The sequence below is a fragment of the Galleria mellonella genome, unplaced genomic scaffold (assembly GCF_026898425.1).
Source record: "Galleria mellonella isolate WM207_F2 unplaced genomic scaffold, CSIRO_AGI_GalMel_v1 utg33, whole genome shotgun sequence".
NCBI classification, from domain to species: Eukaryota; Metazoa; Arthropoda; class Insecta; order Lepidoptera; family Pyralidae; genus Galleria; species Galleria mellonella.
The window spans coordinates 3,158,447-3,181,406 of record NW_026442079.1 but is presented as its reverse complement, the minus strand read 5'-3'; the positions used below and the strand labels follow the sequence as shown (position 1 = coordinate 3,181,406).

At 32.0% G+C, this 22,960-nt stretch overlaps 1 protein-coding gene across 1 annotated transcript; it reads right to left on the bottom strand.

Moving 5' to 3' along the window:
• Positions 1-858: 858 nt before the first annotated feature.
• LOC113517608 (sodium channel protein Nach-like) lies at positions 859-22,741 on the bottom strand. Its single transcript, XM_052896703.1, has 12 exons — positions 22,493-22,741; positions 21,051-21,147; positions 20,604-20,713; positions 19,993-20,158; positions 17,949-18,106; positions 12,959-13,085; positions 12,158-12,322; positions 9,203-9,314; positions 8,202-8,255; positions 6,349-6,490; positions 5,347-5,453; positions 859-1,245 (listed from the first exon to the last, which is right to left on the bottom strand). The coding sequence occupies exons 1-12, from the start codon at positions 22,726-22,728 to the stop codon at positions 1,013-1,015; spliced, it is 1,707 nt and encodes a 568-aa protein (XP_052752663.1). The 5' UTR covers positions 22,729-22,741; the 3' UTR covers positions 859-1,012.
• Between the last annotated feature and the right edge of the window lie 219 nt (positions 22,742-22,960).

Below are 22,960 nucleotides of genomic sequence, written 5' to 3'. Positions count from 1 at the left end.
CCCGACCTCCGTACTATTACGAGATAAGACAATATAAGGAGAATAATTGTTTATGAATCAGAAAATGAAACACTAAGCAAGTACAATTCTAACAATGTTTGTTCTGAACAACACTGACATGATAACTTTTGTAATGGAATTTTTTCTACATAATATCACTATGTGATAACAAATTATATTGCTCTTTATTCGTTGACTACTATATATAAAAATTCGGACTCAATAAATTTTTTATCAATAAATAAATAGATAAAATAAAATCCTGGAAAACCTCTATCTCTATATAAACATAATATTGATGTTAAAACTATTTGTTTAAAAGGAATTCATGCATAAACTCTCTCATTTCATTTAAGAGTTTCCTCTTGTAGGTGTAATTAATTCATGACATCCCAATACAACAGGATACCTAGTATTTATCTATATATATTTTTATTATATATATATATATATATATATATATATATATATATATATATATATATATATATATATATATCACAATTCATATATTAATAAAAACAGTAAAACTTTCTTGTCTTATATTTTTTAAACTTAGAATATTGAAACATATGTAGAGCCTTCCGATAATAAACCAAGAATCACATGTTCCATCAATTATTTTTATAAAATTATTCAGCCGAAGTTGAAGTGGCTGTGAAGTTTTAGTTTATGAGATTGCAATTCCCTATTGAAACATCCTTTATAACCATCATAAAATTATCCGTCATAAATATAAATCTCTGGGGTTAACATGAGTAGTACATTATCATATAACATTCATGTTATGTACCTAATGAAACTATATGTAAAAAAATCTTTCATAACTGTAGGTACTGAAATTAAATAACATTCTTGTTTATTTCTTTATTTATTAACGTTATTAGGTATTATTTATATAGTTTTATATTTTTAAATAACAGTCTAATTACCATTTAATAAACACACATCTTTACACTTATTCTAATTTACTTGAATATTACGGATATACTCGTAATTTTATTAACAAATTTCATTTATGATATATTCCACTTGACTTTTCCAACCATGTATTCTTTTTTGGATAGTATTTTACATTTATTCGATTTATTTTATGTTTCTTAGAATTTGATAAAGCATTTTTCTTATACTCAACACGCTTGAAGAATTGCTTGTAGACAGTTGTAAATGTAAAAAATAGTATGAGATCGAATCCTGATATAAGAGTGAATCCAAGCATTAAACTTAGAAGACCCCCAAATGCAGCTAAAAATAAAAAAAAATACGTATCTTAATTAAACATCAAAATACAATATTTGAAATGTCTTATAAGACGAGTCCAATATTTTTGGCATCCTTGTAATGTACCAAAACTGAATATCTGCCCCAAAAAACATAGCTTAACAAACGAAAAAAAAAATATGCCACTCATCTATTTTAAAATTAATGGATAATATTAAAATAATTAACAATTAATAATATCTTTGGAAAGATCACATGAGTTTATTATTATATTAAACTAACCATAAACATATATACCTAGTACAAACCCCTTAAATATATTTATATTTTTCTTTTTTCAAACTGGTAAGCAATCTTGTAACTTGTTCTATGTTAAAATCTAGATGGGTAAGGAAGAAAGGGTTTGTTAGTAATGGGTTTTTACAGTCCCATTGCTAGCAATCTACCCTAACAGGCCAACCTCCACGCGGTTCCTCCTGAAAACCATCGCGGTTAATTCTTGTCGAATTCTTCATGATGGTACAACTGTCCTGCCTTTATCCTCACCTATCATCTATCACTGGTACCCCACCAACGTATACCAACAACGTAAGCTGGATTACCATTTTATTATAATCCATTAATGAAAAAACTATATAGTTACATTTATACCCTGTTTATTAAAAATATCAATCTTCTAATAAAACAATTTTGCTATTGAAGTGTTACAAATTCTTTCTAACTGAATTTGTCAAAATACTGTAATATATACTTCAAACTAGCTACACCCCGCGGGTTCATTCGCGTGAATCTTTATATAAAGTATTCTAAATGAAGATATAACCTATTTATGTATCAATCGTCACTGAAATCTGTTCAGTAATTTTTGTATGAAAGAGTAACAGACATCCATCGATTCAAATATTCTCACGCACTTTCTCACTTATAATAATAGTGAGATTTATTTTAATTCACGAAATTTATATTTATCATTCGTGCATAGAATTTTTGTAAATAATATATAATCTATGTTACTCGCTGGTAACGTAGTTTTCTATAGGTGAAAGTATTTTTAAAATCGGTTAAATAGTTTTTAAGTTTATCCATTATAAACAAAAAAATGCTCAAATCTTTTCTCTTTATATTATTAGTATATATGTATAGGAATATTAATATTCTCTACAAGTAATACTTAACTGAAAACTTTAAGCCTATGCCTTTGCTATTTTTTTATATCACTTGTGGAAAACATACCGCTTCACCTTCCGATAGTCGCAAGTTTTATTCGCGCATTATAAAAACATTTTTATTCATCAGTATATTTCTCTTGGTTTGGTTGTTTCTATATATAATGTAATATGTTTGTATTCATAAAAAGTGTTTTATTTCTATCAGTAGTGTAATATCCATAAACTATGTACGCTCTACTTAGTTTGGGACTAGATGGCGCCGTGTATATGTCCAATGATATTTATTAATTATTATTCCATATCGTCATCATCATCAGCCGCTATCTGTCAATTGCTGAACGTAGGTCTCCCTCATAGACTGCCATAACGAACGGAAGCATGTATGGCAGTTTACCATTGAGGGATTTTGCCAGTAGTTGCCACGCTTGACAGGCGGGTTGGCAACCACAGTTTGGCGTATGGTGATGTGTTCCCATATGTTAACTTAGATTAAGCTCACTCGATTAAGCGTGATTAAACAACTGGCATACAAACATATTTACAGAGGAAGACTTTGTACAAAAGTCGATTGCTTGGGTACCTCTGTCCCATTCGTGTTTCAACCGTGAAGCAGTTGTGTTTGCATGGCTGTGTTTCGGTTTAAAGGGTGGGATATGGCGTGAATTTACTGGGTACAGAGGAATAACACCTGAGTCCTCAGGAATGGCAACACATGGGGGGTATATTGGACGAAACAGTATACTCTGTTATGTCCATGGTACTGCTCATGTCTATAGGCGACGGTTACCACTTTCCATCAGGTGGGCTGTCAGCTTGTTTGCCATTCTAAGTTGTATAAAAAAAATTACAAACTTCCACATTTATAATATTAGTGGCATCAGTTGGATATCCTCTTCAGTATACCTACTAGATCTGTTGTGACGTTATCTGACGAATATGATTACACATTAAACGAAGCATACAAGCAATTTACTGATAGTCTATTTATAGTATAATATTTTATACCAGTTGATAGAGTATGCCACTATACTTAGATTGGTTTATATCTAGTATAATCATGAAAAATTACCGCGATAAGAACTTTATTTAAATAAACGAAATATATCAACTAAACATTATATAGTCCGACTTACGCTATCATATATTCACTACTTCAGTATCAAGGGGTAAAGTTATTATTATGTACTTCATTTTCGGCTAATTTGCCGGTTTTCTCAGACAACCCGTCCCAAAAACCTTTGGAAAAAAGAAAGCTGAGATCCCCTTTTATTACGTGTGTGTATGCAAATATGCATATATATTATTTTTATGCTTCATAGCTCTATACGTGTGTATGCGTGTCTGTAGTAGTGTGATGTGGTGCATCTTGTAAGTTTAGTGTGATTATTGTATTTCTTAGTACTTTACATATTATGAGCGAGGAATGCATGCCTGCTTGTTTTTGTAATATACCTATTTTGATATTCGTGTGTAGTTGTTCGCAATACCTACTCAAGCTATTCGCTATTACACCTGTCGCTCCCACTATTATTGGCAATACTGTCGCTTGTGTTTGCCATAATCTAGTAAATTCGGTTTTTAATTTATGATATTTATTAAGTTTTTCCATTTCTTTGTATTCCAATATTATTATTATTATTATCCAATTATCCCGTCGTGAACATCCTATTATTCTATTAATTCTACTATTATTATATTATATATTCTTTATTGCACTTGTAAATTACATTGTTAATGCATTTATAAATATTGTGAGCAAGGGTGGACTTATCTCTGACAGAGATCTCTTCCAGTCAACCCAATGCAGTTAGAAAACATGTTGTTAGCGGGCAGCTGAAGTGCTACAACTATTAATATTTAGAGTACATAAACAAATATACAGCTATTATTGTAAATGCAAAAGCTTGTGACAATATTTAGATAAATGAATGTTTGTTACTCTTGCATACAAGATCTCAAACGTGTTTAATTAAATTGAGGCACAGATTGATTACATACTAACTTAGCACATAGAATACTTTATATACAATCACAAATTATTACAACGAATCAGTATTCATGAAGCCGCGGAATATAGCTAGTATATAAATGTAAAAGTTTTTAAAGATTTTGAAATATTGGTTACTCGAACACATTTGAATAAAATGATATAAAAGTAGAGCATATACTAAATCAACACATCGAATACTTTTATCATAAATCACACGGACAAACCGTTAGAAATAAGTAGTTAAATATTTACATAATAATTATTTATTGGTAAATAAAGAAAAGGTACCAGAGGGAGACTTTGTACAAAAGTCGATTGCTTGGGTACCTCTGTCCCATTTGTGTTTCTACCGTGAAGCAGTTGTGTTTGCATGGCTGTATTTCGGTTTGAAGGATGGGATATGGCGTGAATTTACAGGGTACAGAGGAATAACACTTGAGTCCACAGGAATGGCAACGCATGGAGTACTATATATGGTACTGCTCATGTCTATAAGCGACGGTTACCACTTTCCATCAGGTGGGCCGTCAGCTTGTTTGCCATTCTAAGTTGTATAAAAAAAAAGGTATATAAATTGTGTTTTAGCATCGGAAATCGAGCCGACTAACTTAATTTTTGGTGCTTCACTGTGAATTCATATAACGCCGAGTCCTTTTTAAAGTGGATTGAAAAGCCACTTCAAAAAGGAGGTTCTCAATTCGGTTGTAATTTACTCCATCGGTTGTAAACTAATTTAGGAAATCTTTTTTTTCTACTATATATATATATATAGAATATACTTGCAAATTGGTCCCATAGACATTTATCAAAATTTGTCCAGTAATTTAGTTTTTAAATCAAATACTGATTTATACTATATAAATACCCTATATATGTTCACATAATAGGCAGGCAAATTTATATAGGTACCTACTTGTAGGTGCGAGGACCTTACCAATATGCATATTCATGTAGCCAAATACAAACCTAATATATTTTGCCAGTTTAAATACACGTCACGTCGATACTTTGTGGCGACTAAGTCATTGAAGAACACATTCAAGAGAGACCGATTCTCCAAATTGATGTCTTTACTGAAACATAATATATATGTTATTATTATTTTAATTCCGACCAAACCTTTTTATAATATTGTACTATTAAAATTACTTCTTTAATTTGATGTTAGAGTTTAAATGAAGTGTTTATAATATGGCCCTGTTTTAACCAGAATTTCAGTTTCATTTCAGAATTCAGTTTATGAAATAACTCCATGAAAAAATACAGTATACCTTTTTCCATAGAGCTATTTCATAAATAATAGAAAAGCTAAATCATATCTGTTACTCAATTTCTTTAAAAAAAATATACTTCTTATTTAATAAAATTGGTTATATCAATAATAATATTTGAATAAAAAAGTTAATTTAATTCAATACATTCAAGATGTCCCTATAGATATTCAATTTTCCTTCATGTACAAACTTTTCCAGCTCAAAGAACATCCCAACGTCAATTCAGTAACACTAATGCCCTTCGCGCAAGTAATTATCAAGTGTTTATGCATAACTGCATATTATTATAACACATGAATAAATCGCATGTGCATACAAGAAATATTGTTTTGTCGTATGTAACCTACTTCTCTTCAAACTTGTATCCCAGGCGGAAAAGTAAAAGACCCATACAACTACTATATATACCAAATCGATTATTATATTACCAGACATGTAAATATAATAATAATAACATGTGGGACATAAATACTATGAGAAATTCATAAACAAACATCTGGAAGAACAACACAACACTCAAAACCGACATAAATTAGAAAACTAACAAATAAATATACCTTACCGGAATATTTTTTTGTTCAAAGTACTATGCCATACACAAACTAAATTACAGACAATTTGAATGCATAAAATCCATTAGAGTAGAGAAAGATATTAATTATCCATATTTATTACATACAAATACATAACTTACTAAAATGGCAGTCCATTGAGTTGTATATTATTTGCTAATTCTCCTAGAGCTACTTCTAAATGGTAATCAAAATGTTCACACTCAGGTAAGCATTGAAACGTTTGTCCATATTGAGATTCATTCTGATATCGTTCTGTTGGATCTGCAAAATAACATGTGTCTGTATAACTTAATAGAACACTATTAGAATGATTACAATAGACCAAAGTAAAAGGCACCTCAGTCAATATGAAAACTAAGCGTGTAAAATACTCGCCGTGTTGTTACAAGATTTATTTAAAGACAGCAAACCCTTTTCGCGCCATTACCGTTTCGAAAATACAATATAATCCTGTTATTGATAGTTGTCTAAATTTTTTTTAACAAATTATGTGTTAGAGCTCCTCTTATATGATATTACTTTTCTTATATTACGTTTCAGGAGCTTTCAATCGAAATGTAGCAGGAAACAAAGTAAGAATTATTACAGCTGTGATTTCTTTAAATCAATGTGTACAAGGAGATAATGTTACGTTCCATTTCACAGCAGTTTAAGATTTTACAATATTCCTTAGATTACCATACCTATTTGACACCTTGCATAAAATATTGAAATATAACTTACTAATTGATCAGAACGTTTAATCGTGATAAGAGTCAATTACAATTATTAGACTGGTTTTGACTCCAAAAAACACTCTCAATGCAATATTTTTATAATACAATAAGAACTGCCAAAACGTCAGCTAAGTACACATGCATGCTACAATGCGCAAAATATGTATGTAAAAACTAATCTGTATACGTTCTTTTCGTATTTTTAGAAGATGGATAGAATCATAATTATTATGGAATTTTTACGCTTATTAAATTGCAGTCAGTTGCAGCGACACTAAAGACAAAGGTAAAATCATTTACCATACTAAGATGAAAACAGTAATGTATAAGCATTACGTTTACATTTTTTATAGCGCCTTCAGTTAATATCTTGAATTTTCTAAGTTTTTGCCCTAATCCAAACATACAAATCAAGAATTTGCATTTTCCACTTGCGTTTGTCTTGGACTGATTACACTCAGGCTGATAGACAAATTTCATGGAAATCCGTTTAGCCGCTTATCATCATCATTCCTAATTTGCGTGATCTAACAACAAATATTCAAACATACTTACTGCTATACATTTTTATATAATTATTTTTGTTGTGAATGTAAATTAAACTTAAAAACATAATAATGAAAAAAAGCATAGCGTGCCTATTGTTAAACAGTTAAATGACTAGAATCAAACTATTGCTACAACAATTCTACTTAATATAAGATATTATATCTACTTAATATATTATTAATATTAAGTGTGAATATAATTAAAGTATTAATAAAATTTCATTTCTTCATTTCAATATGAAAGAAGCGAAAGAGGTTTGTTTGAATCGAAGCATTTGGCGTTCCATTGTTTCTGCCTACCCTAATGGTAGACAGGCGTGGCAAGTTATTATTATCATTTCAATATTTCATTTATTTCCTTTCGTATTCCGTGAAAGTCGTTAAAGGCGACTAAGAGAATTTAATTGTCAAGGGATGAGCAGCAGCGTCTCTTTTAAAACATCACCAAAAGCTAACTGCGATTGCCAACCCATCTTCCAAGCATAGCCACTATTGGCAAACCCATATAATGATGATGATGATTGTTAACATTTATATATGAAAGCATTTGTAAAATATTTGTTACTCAATCGTAATGTAAAGGCTAAACGGATTTAATTGAAATTTATTGTAGGAGTACACACAATATTTTTTAACTTAATTCATACGGGAAAATCCTCATTATATCATAATAATTTATACGGATATATATTCAAAATATTTTCTTACTTAAAACGCTTTCCAAACAGTCTAAGTCATTAAAATTACAGACACGATATTGACCTGAAAAATAAAATAATGTCGATAAGTAACTGTAAAACTACAATAAAGTTGATGTGTCATGGAGGATAACTGTAATTTCGTGTATTATCTAATATTTTTTTTATACATCTTAGAATAGCAAACAAGCTGACGGCCCACCTGATAGAAAGTGGTAACCGTCGCCTATAGACATGAGCAGTACCATGGACATAACAGAGTATACTATTTCGTCCATGATACCTCTCATGTGTTGCTATTCCTGAGGACTCAGGTGTTATTCCTCTGTACCCTGTAAATTCACGCCATATCCCACCCTACAAACCGAAATACAGCCGTGTAAATACAACTGCTTCACGATAGAAACACGAATGGAACAGAGGTACCCGAGCAATTGACTTTTATACAAAGTTTCCCTCTGGTTTTTGTACAAAGTCTCCCTCTAGTAACTGGTGATAAATGAAAACACTTTTAATAAAAATTAAGACTTTTTAAAATATCTATCAATATACATATAATGGTATCTATATACATATAATAAAATTGATATCTAGAAGTTATCTGTATACAAAAGATATTTAAAAAAAATTAAATGTGTGTGTCTTAATAAGAGCCTTAAAAACCAAAGCCTTCACTTTTAGATTTCTGTCATTTTTTATGCAACTTAGAATCGCATGCAAGCTGACGGCCCACCTGATGGAAAGTAGTAACCGCCACCTATATACACAAATAATACTGTAGATAAAACATAGTATACTGTGTTGCCCATGTCTGTATGTATGTTTTAGTATTTCACAAAAATTACAGCACCAAACTTGATACGATTTTCACAGTTGTATTCCTGAAGATTGAAGTTAAAACATAACGTGATTTATCCCAAAATCATGCATAAGAAAGCGCAGGCAAAAGCAAAAAAGTTTTAGATATACTTATTAAAAATATTATACACGATTATACACAGATAATACCACCTTTCATTGGAAAATAGTATGGCACGCATTCGCACGTACGTCGGAACAATTCCACTTTGAGAAATGCCATACAATTATGGAAAGAGTATTGACGAAAGAGGCCGATCTGCAACTAAAATAAAACATTATATCAATATACTTGATAAATAAAATATCATATCAGAACAGATAACTTTTTAATTGAAATTCAACTTAATTAACAGTTTTAAAACTATGCAGGAATCAGATATATATAATATCCGTTTCCGAACAGCGTTTGTTACGTGTTGAATATGTTGTACAAGTTACTTAGAAGCCAGTTAGATGCTATCAAGTTTGCATTGAGAGAACGCACACCTTTGTATGCGGTCGGTGAGGTTACACAATGATTGGATGGAAATTCGTATTATAAATTTGTTTCGTGTGTATATATTTTTAAATCACACAATTGTGTATCACACAAAATTTTGAAAATTTGGAATAATAGATGTGATACTCTCATCCTAATTTTTATTTCTCATCTCATCCTAATAATTGTAAAACCGCAAATTTATCACTGCATTCTAAAATGACTGAACCGACAGATGTTATTTTATCTATTTGGTTGAGTTTTATTTTCCTTAGATCTTAACCGACTTATTATGAATATAAAAAAATAGCTAAGTCAGTCCACCTATTCTTTAATGATGAGCCTACCTATAATCAACATTCAATTTTTATTTATATAGGCTGAAATCGAAATCATAAGCATCCTTTTCTATCAATTTTTGCTGAAAGAATATGTGTTGATAAATGACAAAAAATTGGATTACACTTTTACATTTATAATATTAGTAAGAATTGTATTAACCGTAACGTTTACGCAATAGGATCACAATATAATATATCATGGATTTTTATCATAATTTGTTATTAGATAATCACTAAAATATTTATTTTACATGTATATATTATCAATATTCTGATTCCATATAGATATATCACAAAATATAAAGATTAAGAGGAGTATTGACATATCTTTGAAAATATTGCGTCAATAACTACATCCATACGCCAGCTGTCTGTAAAGTAGTGATACAATCACAAAATAATCCAGATAATCCGATGGCCCATTATAGATTACTTTTATAATTTAAACAAAATTAATGCAAATTTCATTGTCTCTATAAAAATTGTAACCCCTATAAAACTATATTTAATTTTTTTATACACGCATATGTAACGCACAGTTTAGTGAAACAAATTATCATCATACCATTTTTATATATGGGTATGATAATAATGTATTATGCTAATTTATTAGCGTTGTACAGAGGTTTACTGTCGCAATTCAATAAGTTCTATTATTCATACCTGTGTCAATTTTATATAACCCAACTTAGAACTCTGGCAAAACAAATCTAATTGTGCTCCAATGAATCCAAATAAACCGGTTAAAATGTAAACATGTAAGATAGCTGTTATGGTCACCACAATCATGTCACTTACGTTGTCATTGTAAGGAGAAGAACTATAGTATCGAGGGAAAATATTCACTTTGAAATAAACAATAGAATCCTCTGTGTGCAATTACCTTTCCGGCTTGCTTATATACTTGAGCTTAAAAAACATGCACATAAATATTTAAATTAAACCGCCATGGATAGTTATTAACGAATTCGTCCCTATTGGGAATACCCAATAGGGACGAATATACTCGTATATAAAATATATACGTATATACAAACACGATTGCGGGGAAAGATAATTCATAGTTTTATTCAACTAGCTGCCTCGAGTATTTTATCTCGTAAGAGTAGCTATTTTAATGCATATTGAGAAATAACTATACATATACATTTTGCTATAAACTTGGTAACAAACAATGACTAACAATATGATAAATAACTATTATCACTATGTAAAAACATAACGTCAATAGTATTTAAAGATAATACTTTGTATATTTGATAAGCCTTTGTATAAAATACAACGTATGAAAAAATAATAATGTATTAAATAACGTCTTATTTTATATTAATTTCATTTCTAAATTCAATACAAAATTTTCTTAATAAAAAAAATATGTAACTAGCACGCAAATATAAAGGCGTATGTAAATATAAATCATCTAACATATTGAAGATAAACAAAACATTAACAAAGAAAATATGTTTTTTATTACGTTCTCTATTTATTACTTGAAACTGTAAAAGTCACCATGATAGATTCAAATATAATACTAATAATACACATAGTACCACACGTTGAATTAATCTTTGTATATTTATTATTAGTTCACCCACTCCCAATGTTTACTATCCTACTACCTAAATAACGCGCTCATTATCGATTTATCTAACCTCATTACCTTCTAATATATCTACCTAACTTGATGAATCATTTGCACCTATTACAGTATAACTTAATCGAAGCTCTTTTCTGAAAATACCTAACCGACTCAGTGGGAGGGAAAGGGATTGTAAGCAATGAAGTTTGACAGCCCCATTGCTACCAATATGTCCTATTAGGTCGACCTCCACATGGTTCCCCCTGGAATCCATCGTGAACAATTCTTGTTGAATTCGTCACGATGGGCTAACTGACCTGCTTCATCCTCACCTATCATTCATCTCTGATGCCCCGCCGGTATATACCATTAGCGCGGATAGGGTTACCACTTCATTGTCACACATAGAAAAACCGACTCAGTGGGGGGAAAGGGATTGTTAGTAATTGCGGACTACCAGTCCTATTGCTAGCAATTTTTAGGTCGACCTCCACCTAGATTTCCCTGGAAACCATCGTGCTGATTTCTTGGCATATTCTGCACAGTGGACTAACTGATCTGCCTTTTCAAGGGAAGGGATTGTTAGTACGAATATTGCGAACTATCAGTACTATTGCTAACAATATACCCAGTCGGTACTCCAATACTCCATTTGAATCCTCCCTGGAAACTATCGAAATAAAATAAATATTCATAAGAAATTTTACCTCGTCATAATAATAGCATTGCCTCTGCTCTGGTCTGAACGACCTGATGCCAGGCGTGGCATAGGTGCTCTCCGGTGACAAGGCTATGAGAACTTCTGTGGACGGATTCACCATCCGTACAGGAGTATCCATGTCGGGAATATTGTATGCGTCATCTATAAACACCTAAAGTAAAGAAACTTGAATCTGTTACTTATGTAATATTATTCATATTGTATTGTAAAAAGCTATTGTTCTCAATAAAATATTTTTTGTATTCCAACCCTTTTAAAACTACTGTATCTTTCCTAAAGATGATTCACTATAGTAACTATCATTACTATTTAATATATTTTGTTAGAATGTATTTGTATCATTGATATTTTGAATATGTATAATGTACAACATGATGTGTTGAACAAAATGCCCGACTTCTTATTAAATTTTATCTGAACTTTGTATACATATACAATGCACTTATTAGATCTTGGCATCAACTTCTAACATATTTTTACGGAACTTTGACATAAAGCAATTATTGTAATAATATCTAAATAAACACAGTGTATGTCTGATGGTAAACAAAATTCTCCACTTGAATGGCTATTACTACGACTACATAAGGACTCTTTTAATTATGATCATATGTACATAAATTTCGCACATGATTTTATAAGATTTTATCAATTTAATGATAATAATAACTTACTCATAAACATTTATAAGTGGACATTTATTTATTTATTCATTGACCGTTAATAGATTCACCTAAACCTACCGTTAAAAAGCATATTAATACAAAATAACATAATAGATATCTACCAAAAGTCCTTGTGAGGCCACAAAAGCACTATAATAGTCATCTGGGTTGGTATTTAAAATTACAGTGAGAGCCGTCTGGTAACCACAGGACGCCACGCGACGAGGGTTGCTCGGGTTACGGCTTTTTCTGTAAAAGTACTATTTATTTATTTATTTATTAAACTTTAATACACGTAGAAAGCATAAATGGCGGACTTAACTAGATGTTTAAATACATGTAAGTGTTTATATAAAGAGCTACTATCGATTATGGTAGTGAATTTTATATTATCTATAGCATCTATAGACTTATAATGCATATGCATAACCGTCATTTTAATTAAAGTGTTAAATTCAGTAGTTATTACACTTTCTTCTTGCAACAAATATGAGAATTCGAAATTATAAAATCGTATTTTAACGAGCTTTTATTAACTTACAATGTATGTCTTTTCGTTTAAAATATGCAGTCTGTTTTCAATTGCAATTTCTATTTATATTCGTGATTATATGATAGTTTAAAATTTGCATGCATTAAACATAATTATTTATTTATTTATTTATTTGAAAATTTCTCACTACACTTACAGTTTCCCAAAACGTGTAGTGAGCCAAAGTTTTATTTCACAAACTTACAAATTTTGTACAACATTTTAAAAATATACTTCTTTTGTAATTAAATACGTCAATATCTGGCTGCTGAGCAATCAGAGAATTGAGCAGAGAAATAGCCTGATACGTGGGAGCAAACTGAGCAGTACAGGTACGAACCGGCGGTGCCGATAGTAGTCTACAAGCACGCAATCGCATGCAGCGTTGGGGTGCGTACAAAGAACAACGGCTAAGAGTTGCAGGATTGTCTATTCCGCCGTTGAGCAACTGATAATAGTGCATCATCAAATTGCACTTTCGCCTTACCTCGAGCGTGTCTAGACCTACCATACCGGATACGAACAGTGATGGGTACAAATAAGGATAGTAGCCGTAAAGTTTACTATATAGAACACGTGCAAATTTCCTCTGAACTCTTTCTATCATTATCTTGTATTTTGTTTCATGAAGGTTCCAAATAATTGAATTGAATTCTAAAATGCTTCGTACAAATGAATAATATAATAATAATATTGCACCTTTATCTTGAAGTTGTGCCGACTGTCTTATCACAAAACCTAACGATTTATATGCACGACTACAAACGATGGTTATATGATTATTAAAAGTTAAAGCAGTGTCCAGCGTAAGGCCTAAATCGCGTATTTGTGACACACGTTCAAGCGGCGTACCAGATATATTGTAGACATAAGAATGGGGAACACGAGACCGCGTGAATGTGACCGATTTACACTTTGAAATATTAAATTCCAAGTTATTATGTCCAGCCCATGCCACAACGTTGTCAATATCTCGCTGTAGAGTTACACAGTCTTCCATGGTTCCGATAGCCATGAATAGCTTCACATCGTCAGCAAACATGAGACACTGAGCAGTGTTAACAACATCTGGCAAGTCATTGATCATAATTAGGAACTGCAATGGACCCAGGGTACTACCCTGGCTTACTCCGGAGTCGGTAACATAGGATTCAGATCGATAACCATGTAATTGGACGTATTGCGAGCGATCGGAAAAATAACTAATAAATAATTTTAAAAGTTTAGGTGTAAATCCTATCTCTGAGAACTTTTTTAATAAAATATCATTGTGAACGCGATCAAATGCTTTTTTGAAGTCAAAATATGTCACGTCTACTTGTCTATTATGATCCATTTCAGTAACTGTATAATCAACAAAGTGTATTAGATTAGTAGTAGTCGACCTACCAGGTCTGAATCCATGCTGACAGTCTGTCAATTGAGGCTGGACTTGCACCGAAATAAGTCTGTTTAAAATGGATTCAAATAATTTTCCTAAAGCTGGAAGTACAGCAATTGGCCTATGATTTGAAATTTGGGATTTAGAACCATCCTTGGGTATAGGTATAACCCTGGACACTTTCCATAGCTGCGGATAGGTACTTGTTGTGATAGCCAAGTTCGTTATATGTAGGAGCGCTTCCTCTAAAACTCTTATGCAATCTTTAATAATAAATGACGGTATACCGTCAGGCCCAATGCATGTCCCCACCCTCAATCGTTTTACTGCTCGCTGCAGGTCGGTTAGCGTTATATTCTCTATAGCGACGCGAGCAGAGAGTTGGGAACACCTTGCCTTGCTTTCAGCCAGATTGCCAGATAAGACAGGTTTATCGTCTAAAAAACTCGATTTAAAATGTTTTGCAAATGCATTTGCAGCATCTATCCCAGTTACCACTTCCCCATCATGATCGTATAGGTCTTGGCCCCTTCTATTAGAACGTTGATTTCATATAAACTCCCAGAAACTTTTCTGATCATTCTTTATATTAACCTCAGTTCGCGTGATGAAATTTTGATAAGCTATCCTAATTAATTCTTTTGTACGCTGACGATAAAATTTAAACATTTCTCTATTGAATTCTTTACTATATTTTTTATACTTTTTTAAGTGATAATACTTATTTTTTATATTTTCTATAATTTCTTTCGTATACCATCTCGGATATTGATATTTATAATTACTGCAAAAATTTTTAATAGGGACATTAGATTCTAAACAACACGAGTGAAATATATCATAAAAATAATTCAATGCTACATCAACATCGTCACAAGTGAATATCTGATTCCACCTTGCCGAAGCTATCGATTCATATAGTGAATGTAAGTTCGCTTTTTTAAAATTCCACTCAGTGACTGATTCATGCGACCGAAAGGTACAAGCGCGCGGACCCGCGTGCCGCGAACGCGGCATCGCGAGGTAGATGCCGAGTGGTGGATGATGTGCATCTGCCGGCACTAGCGGTTTCACATCCTCATACATTTGTACATATTCACTGCTCAGATTGCTTAACACTAAATCTAGAATGTTACCATATTTATTTTTTGTTAGATTATATTGATTCAATTTACAAAAAGCAAGCAAATAACTATATTGTAGAATAACATTTTGGCTACAGGAATTTAAGTTAAAGTCGCCCAGTATGACGACATCCAAATTTGAATATTTTGCGATTACATTCTCTAAAACTAAAAACGTATTTAAGTATTTTTCATCATTCGAGTTAGGCGGTATATAAACACCACTGAATACAATTGTTTTAGATTTCAATGTGACAAGTGCCATCACTATTTCAATCTGCTCCGTGTACCCACTAATGTTTAATATTTGTTGGACTTTGTAATGCGAACGTACTGCTAATAGCACTCCACCCCAACCGGCATTATTTGGACGGTCTCGGCGTACTATGGTATAACCGTCGGGGAACACTTCCGCATCAAATATACTACTAATTAAAAATGTTTCCGTTAACGCATATATGTCAGCTGGTTCACTGAGTATTGATAACTTACAAGTATGTAATTTAGAACGTAGTCCTCTAACATTTTGATAAACAATTTTGTGGTGTTTATACTTGGGCGGTATCATCGATTTTCTTGCGAAATCCACTACGCCAAGGTCTGATGTAGACATCCTCTATCCAATTTTCAGATGCTAGGTACTTATCTAGATGTTTTATAGGCACAGATAACTTAAATGACGCATAATCTCCTCGCGACTTCAGCGCTTCGGCAGAACAGTTATCTCCCGGGCAAATGGTTCGGAGATATTCATTAACCTGTTCAACTGTAGTGCCGATTTTCACATAATATAAATGTAAATATGACTTCCGCTGTGCAGCCGACAAAGTAATATTATTTATTATAAATAAACATATCGTTTATAGATCATTGTGATCATATGTATGCAAATTTCTACTTTCTATATTCAAGAGTTTTTACTACGCTTTGATAGGCTAGTCCGTATGTTTGTCTTTAGGAGGCTGTGAAAAATCGATCAGATCTTTGGAATCTTTGCAGCGACACTAAAGCCAAAGTTAAAATCATTTACCATACTAAGACGAGATAAGTAATTTATAAATATTAAATTTACATCTTTATAGTGCCTTCACTTGATATCTTGAAATTTCTAAGTTTTTTTTCTAAATCTAAACTCATAAGTCAAAACATCCTATTTTTGACTCGCGTCTATCTTAGATTGATTACAATTAGGCTGCGTGACAAATTTCTTAGAAATCTTTTTAACCCCCTATTTTTTAAATGCATTTTCTGTTTATATTTGCGTATAACTTGTCTATATATCTTTACCTGTCGTTCCTAATTTATAACTTCGACGCATATTACGCCCACTTCTAAGAATTTGTGCACTCAGTGTATTATTTGTATAAGTCTACGATTATGAATATTGAATTTGCATATGCACAAATTGACACATACATATACACCATCACACAACAACTCATTAACGTTCCACTACTAAACACGGCTCTCTTTTTAATCTATGCTTATAAAATCGTTTATCTTATTTGTGTTGTTTGTCTATCAACACAGCAAAACCATTAAGTCTAGAAAATTTAAATTTGGAACGTACATTTGTTTTATACCGTAAACATGTTAACAATTTTTTTTCTTAGCAGACTAAGAAAAGATATTTGTAAATTATGACTTAAACGGAAGTGGCGACACCACGCGTACAGAACGACGAGCTATAATTAATAGGTATATATTCGTACAATTGCTATACCGACAAGGTGGCTTGATATATTAATACTATATTATAATATATGAAATATGGTAGTAGGAGTATGGTTTCAAGTATTGTCTTTCTTGCACTATGCTCGAATGCATGAATTGCACTAAGACTTAGTCTTACGATAATCTGGGGATGAATAGATATAGTAACATATTGTATTCTTGCTTTGTCACTACAGAGATATTAAGGATTGGCGTACAATTTGTACCTACATTCATATATTTTACATATGTATCTAAATTCAACAGTGTATCTGGTCGGATACCTTCGAATTTTAACATGAATAAAGCCGATATAAATAATTACAATAGCCGAGTATATACTATCGAAATTGTATACTTACGAGCTTAAGTTACCATTTTCCATAATGGCAAAGTAGTTGAAAGCACAACAAAGGCTCATGGTAGTAAAAACATTTTGGAACAGCTCATTACAACGATAAATAGTATTCTTCCACATACATCTTTGAACTAAACGACTGCATGACTTTGCTGGCGACAACTGGAAATGGGCACTTTTTCGATTTACATGTTACACATTACACGGCAGGATGTCCATATAATTCGCAAGTAAAATGTATACAGTTGCATATAGTGATCTATTATTATGACTTAACTCTTTCCACTACAAGCCTTTTTTCTTTTTATTCCACCACCTCCACGCTAAAATTGCGATTTTTTACTTTTAGGAGTTTTTCGTATTTTGTAAATAAAATTGATTTTTTTCTTATATGATATATTTTTTTTTATGAGTAATTACAGGATACTATATTATAATTCTTAATTCTAATCTTTATAATCCCTTTTGGTGTGGTATGGTACAAAATCAATGTCGAATGATTTGATTTGATGGATGGGATATGGCGTGAATTTACTGGGTACAGAGGAATAACACCTTAGTCCTCAGGAATGGCAACGCATGGGGGCTATCATGGGAGAAACAGTATACTCTGTTATGTCCATGGTACTGCTAATGTCTATAGGCGACGGTTACCACTTTCCATCAGGTGAGCTGTCAGCTTGTTTGCCATTCTAAGTTGTATAAAAAAAACACTCGACATTAGAGTGGAAAGGGTTAATTGACTATATGATGCTGCTTAGTAGTTTGTATTCACACGAATTCATTATTTATATAGTTAAACTTTTTGAAAAAAGCAACAGCTAAGTGTCTTGCCCGTTCATCTTGGCTGAAATTGCGTTCCGAATGGGCGGTAATGAAAAAATGGATAAAAATAATGTCTTTCTCTCATAGTAAGATAACCACGATATAATAACAACAACAATATGATACAACGTTATCGTAATAGAAAACTATAAACTTCTTCAAAATATCGCATATACCTTGCTTTCCAATAAAATCATGCCATGCCATGTTACAACAATAAATAATTTAAGATTCTATTCCACACATACCATCAGCTCAATCGTTAATGAATATTGTCATTAATATTATGGATGTAGCTGAACTATAAAATTAAAGAATTTATCAAGATATCGTCATAGTCGTAGAATACTGACGGATCTATATATGTAATATTTGGAAATTTAGAAATTTGTGTCTTGTTTGAGAAAACAAAACTCTTTAAACAGAAAATAGTATATGTCTATATAAAGAGCATGAAGCAATGATGTTATTAGAGGACTCCTTTGGTTCTCATTTCTCTTTTTCTAAACCGAAGAAGCCCTGATATAAAAATAGTCCCTTAAATAAATGATGAATACTAGGTATATGTCTGAAAGACTAACGAATAATTATTTTAACAAAATCATCAACATAGTAACTTATTGATGAGGAACAAATAAAAAAACGAATGTAAAGAAGTAATCCATTGCTACTCAACAATCTCTGCTGCCCCGTAAAAGAAGTGGAGTAAAGATATCATTACAGATAAATGGATAATATTTATCTGGCCCTATTCTTCTTACCAATAATATTAGTGATAAGGCGCTTCATGTAAAATAACTTGTAAACCTCGATATTAGCAACAAATGAAATACGAGATTATTGTAAAATAAGAGTGATTAAAAAATTCCAACTGATTATGCTACTAGCTGACACAGCAAACATTATTATACCCCATAAAAAAATGAGGATCACTTATCAAGATAAAAAAAAATATCATATCTCCTAAATTGGAGCAAACACAATGTATATTATAATACATTTAAAAAATTTTATTAAAATCTGTTAAAAAGTTTTGAAAATTAGCGTGAACGAACATCGCGACACAGAATTTTTATATTTTACGATTTTTATTTTAACTAACATCAAAAAGGAGATATTTTCATTACGACTGTACTTTTTTGTTTGTATTTATCGCGATCCATTTAATCAATTGGCAATCAAAACTAAAGCCATTTTTTAAATATTTAATTCCCTTTACTTACCTCTCGAAATAACATAGTTATTGACACATTATTTAGATCTAATATCGATTGTAGTTTTCGTAAGTCTTCCTTCTGTTCACTGCCAATGATGTATGTGGAATGCAGCATAGGCGCTACTCGAACAGTATTGAACACAAAGTCAGCACTCACATTAGCTGGCAAAGTTCTAAAAAAAATAATTAGATGATAATAATAATAATAAATTTTGCTATTAATTATTTTAATGATTATTAAGAAAATTTTATAAAAAAAAAATCTTTAATGCAATGGTTTGGCTATAGTATAATTAAGATCTCACACAATAACTTTAATGGCCTGGTCTACATATTTGTGTAGCCTGTGTTATAGGTAAACCAGACAATAAACAATTGTGGGCACAACGCTTAATACCAAGACTCGAACTACTCGTATTTAGAGAGGTTAATTATCCAAATTGGACCGTCCCCACAAAGGCGCGTGGAATCTAATTTACTAAACATTACGTATTATACTCGTATATACGAATAAATTTAGTAACACAACAAGCAAAAATTATCAATTTTATATGTATATTACAATTAAAAACGTATATATAATGAAAACATTCTAAATTACTATCTATTAATACTTACAAATTGTTTGCAAAACGTCGTGCTGCTTTACGTGAAATTATATTCAAATCGCAAATTGTCACTGCAGGAAACGGCATGTCCCATATTGCTCCCTGCGTGCTTTCTATAACCTAAGAGAAAATATATTTAAACATTATTTTCCAGGAAGTCCGGACCTCTTGAAAAAGGTACATATATACTTTTAGATATATCTTTGCGGTCTCGCTAAAATCACCAATCTAGGCTGGGCACGGCCCATCCGGCACCCCTTTTATTACACCTATGATTTTAACAGTGACATGTGAAATAACAAGGTAACGGAACTACACTTTAATTATCAGAAATGGTAGTACGTATACCCCTCGTATTATGAGTAACACAGGGTATTTTGTGATTTTTATAGTCCATTAATGATCTGTTAATTTGTTTGCCATTCTATTTAAATAAAAAATGTAATTTAAAACTTACAGTGACTATTGGATTCCTGGCATACCATCTGTAAGCTGTTACTACAAAATAAATTGCAATTGCTGTGCTCATCAAAACTGCTACAGCCCAACAGCTCCTATGACAATAAGTTTAAAAAGTATTTAAACACATTTTTTTAACAATAATATCCTTCACAAATAATCGTATTAAGGACCTTACAGATTTTCTGTATAAATAACATCAAAAGATGACCGTACTAGAACATACCAGAGGGAAACTGTACAAAAGTAATTTGCTTGGACACCTCTGTCCCATTTGTGTTTCTACCGTGAAGCAGTTGTGTTTGCATGGCTGTTTTTCGGTTTGAAGAGTGGAATATGGCAGTAAATTTACAGGATACAGAGGAATAACACCTGAGTCCTCGAGAATGGCAACGCATGGGGAGGTATCATGGGTGAAAAAGTATACTCTGTTATGTCCATGGTACTATCCATATCTATAGACGACAGTTACCACTTTTCATCAGGTGGGCCATCAGCTTGTTAGTCATTCTTAGTTGCATATAAAAAAAATACCGCTGCCCACGTACGCTTAAGAGCTATTCAGTTAGTTGACTTATAATTCAAATAGAAGCAACGTAGGGGGAAGGGATTGTTAGTAATGCGGATTTCTACTCCCACTGCTAACAATATACCCTAACAGGTCGACCTCCCCGTAGACCGCCTGGAAACCATAGAGCTGAATTCCAAGTGTATTCATCACGATGCCTTTTCATTCTTACGTATCATCCCTCACTAGTGCCCCGCCAGCGTATACCATTAGCGCAGCCGGGGTTACCATTCCAAAATCATCCATTGGGGGGAAGAAATTGTTAGCAATGTGGACTACTAGACTCATTGGTACCCTATTAGGTCGACCTCCACGTGGTTCCCTCTGGAAATCATCGTGATGAATATCTAATGTATTCATCACGATGGGCTAACTGACCTACCTTTTCATTCTCATTTATCATCCTTCACGGGTGCCCCGCCAGCGTGTACCGATAGTGCAGGCGAGGTTACCATTCCATTATCATCCATTGAAAAAAAATATCATCCAGCAAAAAAAAAATAAAAGCAACGCATTAAGGTTATTATAGACAACGCCATACATTTATTATTAATTATTGTTGTACTATCAATTATTGTTTTTCATTTTTTTCTTTTTCAAACACCAGCTCCTCAGAGCAGAGTTCCGTAATAATTTGTTTGTGAGGAGACATAAATAAATATATTATATTGCTAGCGACCCGCCCCGGCTTCGCACGGGTGCAATGCTGATTGAATTTTATTCATTTGCTATGTAAGTAATTAATTATATGCAATCCTAAGCAAATAAATGATAAAAAAATAACTTATTGTAATAACGTAAGTAAATATTACGAATACAAGAAAACCACAGAATGTACATACAACAATTCGGCAAGTATAATTAAGACAAACCTTTCAACAAGAGTTAGGTCCTCCATCACAATATATTTATATCCGTGCAAATCAGTTCTTTTGCAAAACTCTTTGAACTTAACAAAAAACCATCTCACTTTCGAATGTTTCTTCTCAAGATTATTTTTCTTAAAAACATTTTTCTCTTTCAAGCCAAAAGTTTTATCGATACTGTAAAGAACCATTTTTATAAGAATATATTCGAATATCGTACTTTCTAAATGCAATACAGACATGCACGACGCTAAAGCTGTTTATCCAGAGTGAAAAATAGTCGGTATTCACGAGCCGGCAATTAAAAAACTTTGATTGAACAGATATGCCAACTCACGAACGCATACGATATGAGTATTAAAATATATTGATACACGGAAAATAAAACTACGAGTATAAAAGTAAATGAGTAGTTTAGTTGGTAATTAATTTAAAAAAGCGAATCATTCGTATTTATTTTGGTAGAAAAACAGT